Source organism: Misgurnus anguillicaudatus, chromosome 4, assembly GCF_027580225.2.
Source record: "Misgurnus anguillicaudatus chromosome 4, ASM2758022v2, whole genome shotgun sequence".
Lineage (NCBI taxonomy): Eukaryota > Metazoa > Chordata > Actinopteri > Cypriniformes > Cobitidae > Misgurnus > Misgurnus anguillicaudatus.
This window is the reverse complement of record NC_073340.2, coordinates 11422401-11441759: the sequence shown is the minus strand read 5'-3', so window position 1 is coordinate 11441759 and position 19359 is coordinate 11422401. Positions and strand designations below refer to the sequence as shown.

General features: G+C 39.5%; 1 protein-coding gene across 3 annotated transcripts in view; it reads right to left on the bottom strand.

The window, feature by feature from the left end:
- The window catches only part of jmjd1cb (jumonji domain containing 1Cb), a 163282-nt gene extending 143923 nt beyond the window's left edge, over window positions 1-19359 (bottom strand). For all 3 annotated transcript variants that reach the window (XM_073866687.1, XM_073866688.1, XM_073866690.1), the window contains exon 1: window positions 19034-19359. In XM_073866687.1, coding sequence (XP_073722788.1) covers window positions 19034-19168 — 135 coding nt within the window. In that variant the 5' untranslated portion in view covers window positions 19169-19359. The remainder of the gene's footprint in view (window positions 1-19033) is intronic.

Below are 19359 nucleotides of genomic sequence, written 5' to 3'. Positions count from 1 at the left end.
TGGCCTTCCATTCGAGGAAAAACACAACAGTGGGTCTGTTTCAGATTACCTGATTAACTGGACGTTTCAATAAACCCATTGAAGCTGGTGTACGGCTGGATTATAGAGGGAAAAAACATCTGCTTTGAGGTTAATCTTGTGATAAGGTTTCCTTCCATGGCTCGGTCAATTGCATGGAAAACCCTGAGCAAACATTAGCATTCTGTGGGAAAGTTAAAAGGCGCTGAGCACAATCCTTCTAGTTTTAAACGGTACCATGGTACTGGTGCGTTGTTGTCCATTTCTGAAAATAAATGCATATCCATAATCCCAACACACATTACTAACATCTCTTTGTATTTAAACCCTGGCCATGTCTAATGCTTATTGTTTTGACATGTACAATCTTGGAATGCCTTTGGGAAATAATGTCAGCTGTGGTTTGTCTCTTGTAGGTGGTTCACGCGCAGTCCTTATTTGACACCGGGAAAATCGGGTCAGCTGCATTCCTTCATAATTGGGTATTCAAACTGTTATTCAACCACAAAACTAGCAGTTATGTATGAACATGCAAGTAATGGGAGTAATACAGAAGAGTGACCTAATGCAATATTGTTTACACCAAACCGTTTTGTTCCCGTTTTGAAATAACATTGATATTGCAGCATCCTCTGTGGTGTCGTTCCCTGTCAAAGAGGTTTCTAGAAAAAAAGCGAAGTGAGACAGCCATCTGTCCACAGCACAAGCATTTAACTGAGCATTACTACCACATTTGCTCTCTCCATAGCACAGCATCAAATCATTGCCTCCCTCACTTCACACCAGACGGCAAGAAAACATGCAACAGAAATGTCTGTGCACTGGCACATAAGCATCTAAGTGTGCCATCAGGATGGTATAATGCCATTGCCACTGTCGAAATACAGTAAGAATATAATACAATGTTTTATCAAACTATAGGCTTTTGCTTCAACCACTGAATATATGACTTGAATATGCAAATCAATCAGCAATAAGTAAACATATCTTATAAAAACATTACTGGTGTGCATCTTGATATAAAACAATGGCACTGATATATTTTAAGATATGTCAGTGCAGCAGTTTAGAGTTAAGAAAGCTGAAACATGCATTTAAGTCTGAAACTAGGCTTAAACCCTGTCTGGGAAACCGCCCCCACAAGTCTATGTTTACTTGGCAAGTTATTTATTGCATGTGGTGTTTTACATTTGGCACAGCATATTTTTAACGCAAGACTATATGAATAGGTTATTGAAGTAAATCAGAATAAAAATGAGAGAGTTCCTGTGAATTATTACTTCTCGCGTCCACCGCAGACTTGATATTTTATCACATCCCACTATCCAAACTAGCCAGCTCAACCCACTGTTGAGAATGAGAAAGATGGAGAGTCTGCTTTGGAAATAATGATTTATTTTTGTGAATAATAATCAACTTAATAAATTAATTATTGTTATCAAAAGAAGAAAATTAATAAAAGATATCCTGGCATAAATCAATAGTTGAAACAACAAAACAACACTGATGACTTTAGCTAATTTATTCCAAATTAAAAACATCATTGTTCTAGCTGCAGAATTGCACCCATGTCAAGAATTCAGACCCTCATTAGGCCACGTCTCAGTTAGGATGTTGCCTAATGGTGCGTTCACACCAGATGCGGAAGAGACCAATAGGCATCCTGCGGCGCGGTAATCGTGGATGGCGGGTTCTGCGCAAATTGAGCGTTGAGAGTTGAAAAATCTGAACTTTTCCGTGCCGTGTTATCCGATCAAGAGCTTGCTCTAGCAGTGACGTGATAACAGGAAGCAAGTGGAGGCAGAAAAACAAAACAACAATGGTGACAATCATCATTGCTACACGAGACATCTTTGTACTTTTACAGGAATTTTAAGGATCTCGTTTGGAAGAAAGAGTGAGGAGGTCGAACAATCTGGTAAGTTTACTTAATTTGAGCTATTTAAGCCGCTACCATGAAGCAAATTTACATGTGAATGTCTCGAATGACTAGAATTTTATGTGCGAAAGGAGCAAGTAAACTCAAAATGTTCAAGCGTCCAACTACGCGCAAAAAGCATGTTTTTGACGCCTCTTCTGCATCTGGTGTGAACGCACAGTTAGAATGCAGCATCCCATGTATGCGCTGCTCACTAAATATTGGGCCTCATTGTACAGACTACAAAATGGCAGCACTGTATGAACTGGGTAAATTTTATGGGGATCCCTTTGTGGTAACCCAGATATTTTAAAAATGAATACCACGGCTATGTTTCAAAACCTAGAAAGTATACCCAAAATTCGGCCAAATGCTGCAACTAGCTGGGTTTTTATCAAAGCGTGAAGCGAATCTAGTCAAAATGCGCAAAAAATGTAAAAAAAAACAAATAATTGGGAAATAGGTGCGTTTCCATCAAGTCGTTAGAGGGAATAAAGGTGGTATTGTTATCCTAGTAGCCAACAGTAAATAAAACAAGACACGTTTATAAAAAGGAGGCACGACTGCATTTAGTTACCATTTGGCAAGTTATAAATTTACTAGCAGATGCAGACACTAGCAGCAAGGGCATTGCGACAATGTCGAGCGCCATATATGGGAAAGACAAGATCAGCTGATACAGCTAGACGATCAGTCACGTGGGATTAATGTTCGCTAAGTCAGAATTGATCCGAAGTCAAAAACCACCTTAAGCGGGTGTATAAACTTTTTTGCAAATTAATAGATTTTTATAAAAAATTTGGCATTCCATCACTCGTTTCTTATGCAATACTTCAAAATGCGCAACATGAATGCATTTGATAGAAACTCAGCTACTCTCTGGAGACATGACCACAATGTACATACATTAGGTTTTGAAATACACAACCAAGCACATATTTTTGTCTTGAAGATCAATCAACAAGTCTTTGGTTGCAAGCATTTCAGGAATAGAGTTCTGTGGACATTCTGGTAAAGCCCCTGGATAGCTCTTTTTTGGCATGTAAGTACTGCTACTATCTACTGAAACAAAACAAGACTGAAATATCCACATAATGCAACAATGCGATTATAAATTGCATCTGGGCTGATTCGATTAATGCACATAGCTGCCACAAGATCAGTCATTCATGCACATTAGCATTAGTCTGTTCATTGCAGGACGCTGGGTGACCTTTATTTGGGGCTGTGAAAGGCGGGGCATTCTGAAACAGAGCTCAGGTTCAACATCGCCTTAATGTCTTTCAGCTGTGTGCAGAATGTGAATTCCTGAAGCTATCATATAAATCTCAACAATCTCAGCCCAGTTCACGCTCGCTTTCTTTCCCTCTCTCTCGTTCCCCTTTTCTTTCCTTTTTCTCACTTTTTCCTGTTGTAGGATGCTGCTGTTAGCACAGAAAACAGGACATGCTGTAGTAAAGCGTCTACAGAAGAACAGACGTAATTTGATCTGTAACATTACAGGCAAGGCAACTTTATGACACATATGTGTGCTTGTCGAGCAGGTCAGGTGAACCCTGAAACAAGAAACATGCGCATTGCGCACACACCCCAACAAACTATTTCAGCTAATTTCAGCAGTTGGGCCTGACATCATGGAAAATAGCTTTTCATTTTTCACAATCATTACTGGCATTGTCTGCGTTTCCTGACGAGAGGCCACCATATTTTTCAACAAGCAGCTCACATTCTGAGGGGTCGACCGCGAAAATCAAGCCAAATGAATTTCAGCTGCCCAAGAAGTGGCGCATACGTTAGCACAGGTTACATGACTGCATTTGCTAATCGTTCAAGTTAATGACATGATGGGAACGCTTTTTGTGAACAAAAAGAAGATACATGTTTAACAGGGTTTCAGGACAAAGATCACAGTTCAAATCTTATATTACTGTACCCATACATCCTACATAGATAGAGCATATGCTAGTTACGTTTTAATTCAAAGATCAAGTATTAATTTATTAAACAACCTTAGGATTGTACTTGAACTCATGTACCGATCTGATACCATTTTCATAAACAAGACCTAGTTCTGCCCGCTATAGCTAACGCTACAGCTAGCAATGCAAATCGGAACTCATTTCTTCTTCAAAGAACACGCGCTGAAAACGCGCTAGCCGTACACTGTAAAAATGTCTGTAGAAATTACAGTATTACCGGGTATTACTGGCAACTAGCTGACAGTAACTTACTGTAGATTTTACATTTATGTTATTTACTGGCTACAGTTTGTTCAAAGTTAAATGAACATGAAACATTTTCAGTCTACAGTAAGTTACTGGCAACCAGCTGCATAATTACAGCAAATTTTTTAAAGTGTAGGTCCGCTGTTTGGCAGTATTTCAGACTAGTAAAATGGCGACATGTCTCATATGCCACACTGCAATTTAGATGTGTGGCACAAGCATAAGCAATTTTAAAACGAGCAACCTTATATAGCTTATATAGAGTGAATTAAATGCTTAACTGCGGTTATGATCAGCAATATACGGCAGTGAAATAACGTGCGAGATAAACAACACAACAGCGACATGCAAACAACAGATCTGCCAAGTCAGAAAAAATGCCGTGACCCTACGCAGGACAGGTTTCGAAATACTCGCATTTAATTAAAAACACATTAGCTAAAACCTGTGTCAATTACTTGCAGACGTGTTACTCAATAAACAGGCAAACACCAACCAAGCAATCTTAAAATTTTGAATATGATGTATATATCCTGATGCCAAGAGTAGAACACAGCAGGGTATTTCAGGCTCCTAATGGAAGACAGAAGTCTGGCCACAGGACTACCGCCAAATTGCGGCAAAGACAAACAACTGCAGCAAGGAATGGAAACTTCATTTCCACATTTTTCCTCTCACCGTCGTTGCACACACTCTGTCTCTCTCTTTTTCTCTCTATTAAACAAAGACTACTGCAGTCATATAACTAAATTCTTACATTTGATCAGGGGCTATTATGTTAAACTGTAACATAATTGCTGTACAGGCTTGTCTTGTAATTTCTGTTCATTTAAACACCTGTAATTACAGCGGCTTTAGCTGTTTGGTAATAAAGAAGTGTTAAAGAGGAGTCAGCAAAAAAGACTCACTTAAGAATGTCAAGGTACAGTCCAACACAAGTCCTTAAGACCTGGAGTTAACTTAACCTGTTATAAGCGCCTCATATTAGGGCTGGGGATTGCGACCCATTTGACGATTCAGGTTTTTTTTATGGTTTCAATTTAGTATCGTTATCAATATTTCATAAAAACATTTCTGTATTGTGTCATCTTTGCTTAAATATTTCAATTAGCAAGGCCTAAACACAAGCAAATTATAAATTTTGTGACAATTTAGGACATGGCCCATGCAGGCAAATGACTATCCAGAGCATCGTTTACGTTTGCCCCGGGCCAAGCGGGCTATCCTCACGATTCAGGGATTTGCGAAACAATAGCTTTGTTAAACTGAAGATCGATTAAAGTCTGTATTGTTTACCCAGGCCTAAAGCATATAATGAATTACAAATCATACCTTTCCATCTTACTGTTGAGAGCTGTTGCTGGGTCTCATAAAGGCACTTATGGCAGTCCGTGCTCTGTCTGCTAATAAAATGCCTTCTGTCACTGCATTAATCCCAGGACCAGTCTGATTCTCACAGATGGGATTTTCCAGCATAACATTGCAAATGAGCACAGCTCAGGAAAATCTCACATTCCACTATCACATTCCATAAGGACACGGCCAAAACCGCAAGTGAATGTTCATGCATTTTGCCATTACAACAAAAATTGACTTTTTGGTGCAACTGGAGATGTACATTTTGTTGATACCAGTTGATCAACAGTCTAGTATACTTCGTAAGTATGGCCATTCTTGCAGAAACCATCCAATAAACAAACCAATAAATTAAACAGGCACACACCACTTTGATTTTACACGCTGGTTAGAGACACGTAACTTTGAGATAAAATATAGCCATAAGCTCTAATTCAAACAGGTTAGAAAACTTAAAATTCCATGGCTTGTTCATACTCAGAAGCATACAAAGGCCTGTAGACCCCACCTGCAGAAGTGAAGCAATGTGACTTTCACAAATGCCTCACATTTTTGTGTGCAATATGAATGAAATGGTCAGTAACGTGCCATGGGAAGACTGTGGACTGGACGTCTGAGACTACTAAAGACCCAACAAACATTAAAGTTGGAGACAGTTACTGTGGCAGAGTTCAACTCAGGTGAAGTCTGCAGGCTGCAGTGTCACGTAATCCAACAGCAGCGGCTTTATAGACTATTTATAAAGGTGATTACCGGTTTAAATGACACAGAACTCTTTTTCAAATGCGAAATGAGACTTTATCGGTGCACAATTACAAATCACTGGCGATTACGAACCACGACCACATCTGGACAGGAAAGACTTCCAACAAGACTACATTAAGCAACAAAGAAAAAGCGCTACATATGCATTCAAGAAAAACAAAAGCCACAGACCCCTGAGGGCCAGGAGTGCCAAAAAAAGAGGTGGGAAGAGTGTGGGAGGAACAGGGGCCCCATCGAGACCCCTGAACTACAGTCAGTGCGAGACCACCGGGCCCTCCTGCCTCTGCATGTGAACTCAGGGATGTCTCCCCATAGCAGCCTTAAATTACCACCAGTCCCACACATCTACAGGAAACACCTCCCCACAGGAAGACAAAAACATCATTTACCATGTCTTTTACTTCCTTTATATAAAGCAAAATATATGGGTTTGTGATGTCAGACTGCAGAACAAAGAATGCTGACCGCTACGCTGCAGCACAGGGGGCGAGACGATCGCCATTTTCTCAAGGATTCAAGCACTTAACAAGAGATCGGTACTCTGCGCTCTTAGCGTTTCGGCACAAGGCCACAGCACAACGGCCCTTTTCAATGTGTCGCCCACGCTTGGATGAAACCGCAATCTGACATGCTCTGAGCGGGCCCCTGGCTTCAGGCCCCCGGGGGAGCAGCGAGCAGAGGACTGGGTATTGCAAAAGCAAACAATGTTCCAGATGAGGCTCTCAGGCAGGATGTCAGTCTGAGTCTACAGAAATTCCCCCTTCCCATTGCTACACGCAGCCCAGGAAATAATTCACAAGCATTCCAAAGGGCAAGAACTTTTAGCAGAGCATCTCCCAACAAGGACCGAAAATTAGACCGTGCACGAGTGTTCAGCATTTAGAGAAGGAAGAAACTGAGAAAGGGAACACGCTGGTTGATAACTAGAGGTAAAACAACACTCGACAATGAAAATAATCAACAAAAAATACATTATTGATTAGTCAGACATTTTTAATGTGCATTGAAAAACTTGTCAGTAACACCGCTTCAAACTATTTACATCTTCGTTGGTGTGTATTTTTGGCTGAAGAGTTTGGTTCCAAAACACGATAAACACCATTTTTTAAATAATAAAAAAAATCTGATATCGCCATGTTATTCTGTCATCTTTTCTCCCAAAATGCTATAAACGCCACTCTTCCTTTTCTGCAGAATACAATAAATCCGCTCAACAAATCACAGCGCACCATTCCACACAATGTAAACAACAATGGCGACGCGTTGAATACACAGAATCCTGGTTTTACTCATCTTGTACTTCGTGAACAACAACCAAACAAAAACAAAATAATACTTTGATGGCATTGCTAAACCTGTGGTGGTTTTCTGTGACAAGAAAGTAACATAAGCCATCAACATCTAATAATTTACGCGAGAGGCACTCGGGAGACGGAAAAATTCCGGTTGTTTGTTCTGCCGACAGCATCAAGCTTCTGTCACGCTATAACATATTGACCCCAGGGGATCTTATGAAAAACTTTCATGCGAAGACAAAGGAAATCAAGCAGGACCAAAACATTTTACAGCTGATTGCTGTGAAAAACATTTAGCCACGACGTCCCAAGTATAACCGCAGCAATGACAGTGTTCTTAATATGACAAAGTAAGTGTTTTTATTTATGCCATTAATGTTTATCAGTGTATATCACAGTCAACTAAATGAATATAACATGGCAAAGATGAATGCACATTTATATATTGATTGAATAGATTTATAGCATTTTGAAAAATAATCTTGGCATGGATTTATTGCATTTTGTGGAAAAAATAATTAGTTTTTATAATAAATCTTTGAAAATCAAATTATGGATTTGAATTTTCATTTCTTTATAACCTAAAGATGCTATGTGAAAGTTTCCAACAGATAATAGTGGTTTTCATCTTGTCACTTTCTTGGTATAGAAATATGTTTTTACAGAAATTAGTCAAAATGGATTTATTGCGTTTTGGAACCAAACTCTTCATATATAGTTGGTAGTTAGATACAAAATTTATCAGCAGAGCTAAAACAACCTGATCATATTTTAGTGGTTTTCTGGTAGAGACAGATCCCAGTCTGTGTCAAAGACTTAAATCCATGAGGATTTTGAGATTTGAGATCAGGCTGCCAAAGCTGACAGCACTACAGGAACATCACATGTTTTCCTGTGGATAAATCCGCATGTAAGCGTGTAACAGAAAAACCAGCCAACAAAATTATTTTTGTCTACACTAACATCAAAATAAATTTAAAGGCACAAAACGACCTTGTGTTTGAAAGCAAAAACAGCTTTGATGTCTGTATTTTAGAATTCCGACACGTCATCTTCAATAACCATTTTCAGTCTGAATGAAAGAGACATGATTAATTTACCTGTGTAGGACTAGACTTACATTGACAATGAATTACATAACAGCTGACTATCAAAGCAACAATGACATTTTCTTCAGTACATAACTTGCCTGGAGGATTTTGTTTTGCGTGGAGCACAAATCCCACTCTTAGAATTTTATAAGAGCTTTATTTTTCCTTTCTAAATGTTCCCATTTTCCCATTCCTCAACATCTCTGGCAGGAACAAAATGACATTAGAGCCCTACACAAAACATGTCTATATTACCCATTGAACAATGGGGTCCATTTATCTTTCCATATTCTCACAGAATTCCTTTCGTTTCCTTCATGCCTAACATGGAGTGCCCTAGTGCCAACAACCACCTGCAGGAAAGAAAATTCCAGCAGCGGGTATATGAACGCATCCAGAGCATTTAACTGCATGCACGCACATGCTTGTGTACGCACACAAAGGCCTAGTGCTTTCCTGCGCTTTTGCAGCCGAGCTGGGCTGAAACTAGCTTGAGGAAAACAGAGCATACACTGTTCATTCCTAAATCCCTCCACAGGCCAGCCATGTCTGCTCCCATTCCATTAAGCCGGCCTTCAGGGAGCTACGCTCGCATCAAATTCACAACATCCTGCACACTGACTCTCTGCTCACACTGCCAGACTTCCAAATGGCATGTCATAACCAAGTCTGTTTGATTATCCGCTTTCCTCTGCAAACAAGATCCGCACGGAGAATGCAAAGGAGTGGTGATGAATTTTGGGTTATGCAAGGAGCATCTTGAGGGCTCTGAGAAAACGCAAATCTAGACGGCAAAGACTGTGTGAATATTTTGCCATTATGTGCTAGCTCATTTATGCACAAAGAAGATCCTAAATGACTAATAATCCACAGATAAGATGACTTCCTCAGTGTAAGGAGAAAACACATGATCTGTATGTGATATTCCTGTGGCACATTATTTTATCTATAAAGAAAAAATCTGCGGAAGATGGCACAGAAACCTTTGTTTAAGGATTCATTTGCAGTCATACGATGGGCTTTGTATTCACAAACTCCCTGAAACATGTGAAATTTGCCACTCTGGTGAAACCCTGACACGAGCTCCTTGGCAAAATGACGCAGCAAATGTCAACACCCATTTATTACACATTGGAAAAGTAATGAGATTCACATGTAAATGTTCCCTCATTAATTAAACCTAATTACATATAAGAATTATTGTAAGCATGTTTGGCCCATGGAAGTGGTCATTTTGGTAGATTTAAGGGGCAAAAAGATTTGCGTAAAACTTTTTTGTAATTACGCTGTGGCCTATATCACAAGAATTAACACAATTTTTACAGCTTTGTTTTAATCTCAAGGTGAATGAACAAAAGCCAGTGATAAAAAAGGTAATTATTTGGAGGTGTCTAAATACCATGGCCAAATCGAAAGGTTTACAGACTATAAAAGCACACTACAACCATTGCCGCTTTTTACAGGTTTCTAATTTGTGCTCATTCTGAAATAAAAGATGCATTTTAATTATCAGAGAATAAAGACAATTTTATCTTAATGTGGCTGAATGCAGAAACAAACATAAAAACCTTGATTTGGCACGATTTTAAGTATTGTTATGAGAGGGATGTAGGAAAGATGTAGGAAACAATGCATAACACTAAACATGTTTCTTCCATTCATACATTACAGTACTTGCTAATACAAACCATGAGGGGAGCCAGAATGATATTTATCAAACACAGGATTAGTCTGAGAATATCGATGTTGTATTGAAGCAAAAATCTATGTTTATTACAGATTGTCACCTCTGAATCCTGTGATGACTGAATGAATCACTCCCTTAAATATGCCAAAGGTTTAATGGTTTGTATCTTGTCAAAGATAAGTACCGCTGGTCGTCAAAACAAGAAGAAAGCTGTCTAGTGTGTGGATCACGTTGAGTCGTGGCAAGACCTCAAACATCTGCTAAAGGTCAGATTTCCACTGTATGGAACCAATCAATGAAGCCCATAGAACCTCCAAACAAAGAATAGTGTTTCGTTCAAGAGAAGGAACCTTGCCCTTCATTTAAAGGACACTGATTTTACACACTCAGTAATCCCCTCCAGGCAAGACAAGCCAAAATCCATTGGACAAACAACACAAAGACATATGCGAAACTTGACTGGAGTTACAGTACGTTGCCAAGTTACTCAGAGCGACCAAGAAATTCAGTTCGATCTGCCTGATCGTTCTAAGTGCGTCACTGCTTCTTCTGAAAATGCACTAGGCCTTACATGAAATGTTTTTGATGATGACTGAAAGCAGATATCTCTGAGAAAAATCATAATTTCATTTAAACTCTGTTGGTGATGAAGCATTTCAACAATTATGGGACTGTATCATGCCAATAGAAGAGCTAGATGTTAAAACAAAGACTGGCCTTAATTTAGGTAAAGCAATTATCCAAGAGACAAACAAAAAAACATCCATGGCACAATAAGGATAGGTGGTATGATCATGGTTTGAGTAGTCTAAAGCCTAATTCATACTTCTGCATCGGACCTACTCCGTACCCTCTATGCCTTCAGTTTTCATGGCAGTGTTATATTTCTGCATCGTTCTTTGCATCGACATGCAATTACGTATGCAGACCGCAAATAGGCCGTGTCCACAGTCATGTTAGTGCTGTTAGCCACAGTATAAAAGCAAAAGCCTTAAGGGGGTCGCACACTGAACACGCAGCTCAGCGCCGCGTCGCGTCTAGGACAACTCAGAGGTATCGTAAACCGGAAGTGCACATTAAATAGCGCAAGCTTCGTCAGATAGCGTCTACTCCAAAATGCAAAAAATACGGCAGCCAATGTTAATCGTTAATGATTTGGGACAAATATGATGTTATTTAATGTTAAACTATGTGAGTGGCGCGACAGGGATTTGAGTAACTTCCTGAGTCGTAGCTGGGCGGTGCGGTAAGGCGTAAGATGCGCATCTATTGATAGGCTATGCTTTATACTCGACACAGAAGTATAAATTGTGCTTAATGTTACATAATACTAATGACTTTTTTATAACCATGTAGTTATACTTATTTCCAAATAATCCAGATTAAAAAATACTTTTCAAATGACACTGCAAACTTATCTAATTTACCTTTAAACTTGACAGACAAAAACAAAACATTCAATTATTCACAATTTTTAATAAATTATTCATAAAATTACTCTTCTTTTTTTTAAGATTTACACAATATGTAAGAAGTCAAGAACAGAAAAACTATTATTATAAAATTGAGACTTTTTCTTGGAACAATTTTCACATTAGGCCTGTCGTGAGTCCTACATAATCAGCTAGTTCTACATAATATAACAATTATTTCTATGAAAATTGATTAGGACTAAAATATTGTCCATGTTGTCCATGTTGTTTTGTAATTTTCTATGAATAAAACTTAAAGCAGTCCAGCCCACTGACAGTTATAGTACAGACACAAGAACAGAATCTCTACTGGTTGACATTTCCACCCTCACCCAATATCCAGTCACACCACCCAGCCTTATTTCGTAATGGGATTTTCAGCCACTACAAAGAACAATGATGGGCTCGAAAATCTAAGAACTGGCACGTGTTTCCTTCAAAGGTTTCTTGAGTAAATGAGAGTCAGTTCCACCGTATGATGAATAGACCAGATTTCAACATTGTTCCTGGACGATCCTTTGCTCACTATAATTGCACTCAAATTTCCCCTGAGATTTTCACCAAATCTGAAGTGCACCAGCCACATGCTGTGTCCTACATGCCAAAGGTATGCATAGTTGTGTGGTGTGTGTGTGTATCTCAAAAGCTGTCTTGGCTTCAGGCATATACACACCTCCCACTGGGCCTTTCTTTAAAGGTGTGTCACGCTGCACAATGCCGCCTCCAGCTTGTGGGTGTTGCTTTTTAGCCCCAGGCACAACAAAACTAAATAAATGCGGGCATTCAACACCCTCTTTCAGATCCTGCCAAACTGCCACCAGAGTCACAATGTAAGACGAACCCAGACAAAACAAACCTTTAAACTCAAATGTATATTTTCACCCTAAACTGGACATACGGTAACACAAAGTACGCAAAATCACACAGCAAATGTGCATTACAAGACTTTCTCTGGCTTTCTGCATTTCCTGTGTCCAAGCACCGCTTCCACATGCAATATTAGGCAATAACATCCGTGACTATTCAGAAAAGGAAGTTGAGATATTGCTCTCCAATATTGCTGTCCGGAAGTGGGACGGTACTGCTCAAAGCAAAACACTCGTGCCTAAATCGTCTGTGCTGCAGTTGTGTTACCTTTATGAGCCAACAAGAGTTCACTTGTTCAGGAACGAATTTAATTAAGATCACATTCCAGCAGGCCTGTCATATAGCACTGCTGCCACCTCCGATGGAAGTGCTAAAAAAAGCCAAGCCCTTAAGTAACAGTCCATTTATTTGATTTGTGAAAGTATGCACAGAAATGTGTATACACAGTACAGTCTGAACTGCACACATCTGGTTCTACTTACAAACACATTTAACAAAAGCAGAGAAGCATCAGCATAAGTAGATAGGACTACATGGCTTTAGTTATATTCCCACCTACAGAAAACCGGGGCAAACATTGTTTGTGCTTTATTTTTGACCGTTTGCTGTCTCAGCTAAAGTTTTATAATCTAATGTGAATGTGATTTAGAAATAGAGGAAAAGTCCTTGTGTGTGTCACAGATAAGTTGCTGAGCATAACAGGATACACGACACTACTCATTGCATCACCCGACAGCTATTCAGACCTCAACAGTTAATGTGTCCGTTCACACAGCGAGAGGTCAGCCAGCGCGGCTCCAATAAATGCACTTACGTACTTTGATGTGTGCCTTATTGAGAGATTGTGTTTGACTTTTTATCTAAAGGATTTTGGCTACATGCATGTTTAACGCAATGTAATGCTTAAATATGCATAATTTCACCGTTCTGCAATGTAGCAGTATCGCAAAAAGATATAGGCTCTGTTCCAAAACAATTTTGCTGTCTTGCTGTCTACTGCCTATGGATGCCTTCTAAGGGGCTAATCACACCAAACGCGTTTTAAAGGCTTGGAAACGCAAGGCGCGCCGCAATGCCAACATTTATAAAGAGCACTGCGGCATGGCTTTTTATATTGCTAGGCAACCACCGACGCAGCTGTCTTGTAAATCAATTATTGAAGCGTGAGCGCTCTTTTGCTGTTAACTGTCATATTAGCAGAAACTTTTAAAAAGAGGGCGCTTGCTCTGACCTTTATCGAGAATGAGCAGTGCACAAACACGCAGGAGACAGTGGCTATGTTTACATGGACAACATTTTGTCAACCCAACTGAATTAAATAAAATTGAAGGTTAAGCCGATACAGTTTACATGTATTGCAATCTGATTTAAATGTTTGTTTACATGTACATTCTATAGAATCCGAGCCAAACGTCTGCGCAAGCGCACAACAAGGGTTGCCAGATTAGTTTATCAAAACCATCCGAATGGACATTCAAAACTAGCCCAAAAGCATCCCAATGACTAGTATTCACTGCCTAAATACCAAAAACTAAGCAACGAAATCATTCCTTCTTTAACCCGCAGAAAATAAGCAACTGGTGGAAACAGTAGCCCAAATTTAACATTGAAAATATCAGAGGAATTGGCAATGCTATGCTGCGGACAGCATTGTAGCAACTCGTCGAGTTAATGTTTTATCTCTGGATAAAAGTCAAAACGAAGTTGGAGAAAGTTGTTTTTAAGAAATTTTCAGATACAGGTAATGAAAAAACACAACGCTATTTGCTTGTAGTAGCCTAATGATTTAAAAGTAGCCTACACATAAACGCTGCAGAATGTAGTACATCGCGTGTACAGCGCATGACCCCGTTAACTGTACCTTAATAATGCGTCATGCTATTGCCTTGCTATCGCATGTTTCTGTGACGAGAATCATGTGATATAAGAGGTAAATATAATACGTGAACTTGAACGTGAACAAATGTTCTGCGCATGTGCACAATGCATTTTTGCATCTGATTAAAAAAAAATACTACAATTCACGCATTTACATGCATACTTTTCTCCTGCTGATTGGATCACAGATCGGAATAGACCACCCCCTTCAATACGATCCAAATTTGCATCAGATCATCCTGAATCATATTGATTAAGGTGTTTACATGAAGGCTTTTCAATATGATTGAGCCATCAATACGATTACAAACGGATTATTTGGTTGCACGTAAACGTACCTAGTAAGTGAGTCCACTAGTCTGGTTGTTCCAAGCAACTGTAAACCTCTGTCACCACAACGGAAGGCCCGCCTCCCCCCTCATTCGATTGGACCACAGAAAGACGAGAATGACGTTGGGCGCTTTTCCGTTTTCAGTGCTCCCTCAAAAACGCGTGCTGCGGCAGAAAACGCAAGCCGTTCTTGCGCACATAAACAGCGTGCATAACGTTAACTGCCCATAGAAAATCATTCAAAAAAGGCACCTGCAACTGCCATAAACGCGTTTGGTGTGATTGGCCCCTAAGGCAGCATCTTAGCTGAAACATAGCTGTGTAACATCTGACGTAACACTGAAATGTAACATTCTAACTATTGTAACTATAACTGCTTTCACACAGCACCCTGATCCCAGAAAATTGCAAACACGGCCTGGTTCTGGGGTCACGTGACATTAGCCTCTTTCACACAGTAATTCTGTTAAATTACCATGAATTTACTAGAATGAATTTACCAGTAAATACAAAAATGTGCTGTTCACACATGCAGTGACGTTCCGTCTTTTTACCAGTAAGACATCATTCACACATCAGTATCAAAATACCGGTAAACTCGGAGAGAAAGCGGAAGTTACCTGTGGCGTGCGGCCGGCGAGCTCCTGTTTTAAACAACTTTGGTGAAGAAATGTGGATGTTAACTTCAGGTGTGCTCGACTTTTAAGCAGCATGTGTGTGGAAACGTCCGTAAACAGTTCGGAGGTAAACGCGTCACCTGTAATAAAAACTTTCTGATTGGCCCGATCTGTCAGCGCGGTCTGACGTCGTCCGTTCTAAATGCCGGTAATCCTATATTTTTTATTCACACATAGCGCTTACCGGTAAATTACTGGTAATCTTACAACCTGTCTTACTGGTAAATTGGGAGCACTGATTTACCGGAAAGGTTCTGTTCACACATGACATGTTAACTGCAATTTACCAGTAAATTACCAGTAAAGACTGTATGTGTGAAAGGGACTATTGCCGTAGCATTTCTGGAACACGGCGCGTGTGAAGAAAAGACAGAAACAATGCCATAAGGGGTGTGTTGTAGTGAGGACACGTGTGCAGTCGCAACAACGCAATTATCGTTCATCTCTTTGACACAGGAATTTTAAATGCAGATCAACATTGACAATAAAAAAAATTCTGCAAACTGGAAAGATGCAGAGATCAGGGAGCGTGAGACTATCGACGCTGAAGATAAGACAAGATTTACAATCGAATCAGAAAAAAGGCAAGTGCATGGTTTACGAGAGAGTGCATGATTACAAATACATTAAACGTCATGTCATGTGTCTTTACGGGATGTGTGTAAACAATTTCAGAAAAACATTGGCAGTTTGAATGAACCAAGAACCCAAAACGATCTCCGGACATTTTCTGTGTGGAAAATTGCTTGTGTCATACTCTTTCAAAATTGATTTCCATAGAGTTTGGTGTATGTTTGCCTATATAAGCAATCTAAATAAAATCGTAATTTGCATAGCACAAATACTGGGCAATCTTTACTGAAAGTATCTTAAACAATTGAGCACGCACGTGTTAATAGATAAAAGATTTAATTATCTACGACACATCCGACCCTGAACTTCTGACCTGCTGTTCAACACATTGTTCCCATTACTGTCAAGACAACTGACATGGGCATAGAATACATTGAAGATAATGAAACCAGTCTCTCCTCTTGGTGGAATCTGACAAGTTAAGTTCAAACCTGTTCGGCACTGCAATGGTGTATATCGGACCCAATACGAGTACAAAGGTACAAAGTTCTTCCACCTCATTGCATTCACTTATGCAGCATCCTATGAAACACTCCGGCAAACTACTGTCGCAATCCACCCCTGAAAGCAACATGCCAGAATGATCCACAGGTTAATGCTTCGGTCAATCTTTAATGTTTAAACCAGCGCTATATCTCTCATTGCAAAGCGCTATTTTACAATCATGAAGGATGATGGGAAAGGTTCTTTACATTATGTAAATCCAATTCACCGACAATTAAGATCGCTTCTCTCAGACCGAAATGTTGTCATTCTCTGCGCAAAATCACACAAAGGAAGAGTGCTGTTTTTTAGAAGATACTGAAACGATGGCTCACTGTCAAATGGAAAGCAGTGCAGGGCCATAGTATCTGTCAGACTGAACAAAGAGCAATCTTTCTGTAGGTTAACTCCAGTTCAGGGGAATGTCTGAACATAGCAGCCTTTATGCTGCAGTGGGGGAGGGCGGTGAACGACCACCGGTCTCATGTTACGAGCTGTTTTCTTAAGCCACAAATCACATGGCCACTTCCAGCGCTTTACAGCCAGTTGTTACCAGCGTGATCGGGGGCTATAAATGAAAGCTGCGTTGGTATTTTGCAAATAACATTAACGTATATTTACATACATGCCGTCTTTTTTATCACTGGTTCAGCGCACCTGCACTTTACTTGCACATTTTATATATAGTTCTTCTTCAATATCTGTTCTCTTAATTCAGATTTGTTTTGTTTTTCGAATTGTTAATACGCTAATTTAATTTCTGATTCCCTCATATATTTTGCCTTTACTTAGTTTTTAAATATTTTTCCAAAAAATGTTTGCTGCACAGTCTAAAATACAGATTGTATTTGCATATAACTGTGTGTATATGACAAATAAAAAATCTTGAATCTATCATCGCTGACATCTTTCCAAATAATAGCGGTACAATGTCATGAAAAGATACGCCATAAGACATTTCATTGTGCTATTTATGTTGATGTCAATTATATTAACGTTACATGTCATGGCTGTTTTATGTGGATGGTGTGACGTCTTTTTAATAATTCCATAAATAAAGCCATTCATTAATTTCACATAAATAATAACGACAAAAAAATATGTTTTTGCTTTACATACTGAAGCTGTCCTTTAAAAAACCAAAATGAAACTGTGTCTACAGTGCTCGTCGACTATACGTGTAATACGTTCTTTTAAAAACAAAGGAAACAGCGGACGTTTACGGCTTTTACTCTCAACTGCCGGCAGGCTATTGACTGTGGAAATTTCTTTGTGTTGATTTGCAGTGGTACAGTTGGTGACCTCAGGACACAGCCCTGAAAACAAACGGCCAGCGTACTGTACACACTTACTCAATACACACAATGACAGAAGCCGCTCCATTCATCTCCAACCATCTAAAAAGAGCTGCTATTGCCCTTTAACCTGCATGTGTGCTTCTGACACAATCACAGATTAGACTGGATTTTACCTCAAGCGCGCCATATATTAGTGAAAACATCTTTTTACGGATGTAACTATTTATATCTATAGACATTTTGGACACATTATATCATAGCAGCACTGTCTGAAGTGGCAGTAATAGAAATTATTATAAACTTGTTTTAGAATAACTCAAGTAAAATAAATGTACATGTTAAAAATGAGGGGAATCTTCATTAAAACTATGGCAAGTCGACTTATTTGTAGTAAAAAACAACGGCATTTTTATTAATATAGGGGGTTGGGCATGTTTGTAATAGACTAATGTATATTGGTTGTTATTTTATACTACCACTGACAAGCTAATAATCTAAATGACCTATACCTAATCTATTGTGGAGGGCCCAGGAAGATACACCACTATATTTTCATGAATGAAAACAGGACACAATTGTTTTATGGCCCCAACCCTTTACACAGATGTCTTACATTTGGTCCACTTGCTTGTAAAATACTAGACTGCAAAATGTACCAAAGTATGATAAAACAAAGCAACAAACAAGCTCGTGAGGAAGGAAATAGTAAGACTCTAAATCAGATATTTCAGTGAGAAATATTTAAGCTGCCCAAGAGAAATTTCATGTCAAAATGTCAACGTTCAACAAAAATATGACATATGCTTATGCTTACAGTCAAGATTACAAGGTATAAAGACACCAGATGACAAAAAAATATTTGGATCCACCGACGTTTACTGTAATACAATCTTTACTACACGACTAACGTTACATTGCATGACAAGCCTGTGTCCATGTACCAAACGACCAAAACGTTAAAACCCCAACGTATATTTGAAAACGTTACGATTTCCAACTCGTTAAATGTATTAATCGCAGTACGGTTGCCGCTGTCTTACCGTCAGTTCGGGGTTGTCGTGGTCTCGGTGAGTGACGGCTCGGATGACTCCGGCTCGCCATGACCAGCGCGCGATGTGAGCGGGCTCCAGCGGCTCCTCTCCGCTCACGCACAGGAACCGCTTCCCGACCACCATGGCGAAAAAACCCTCGAAAACTTCAACACTCGCGCTCTACGGACAGCACATTTACACCGTGAGAACTGCGTGCTGAACGAAAAGAAAGAAACCGTGATTTTCTCGTCTTTTTTGCTTGACGACCGCAACCCGGGGGATTTAAATTTCTCTCAGCCTCCACCCGCGAATGGTCGCTCTCGCGCTCCGTGAGA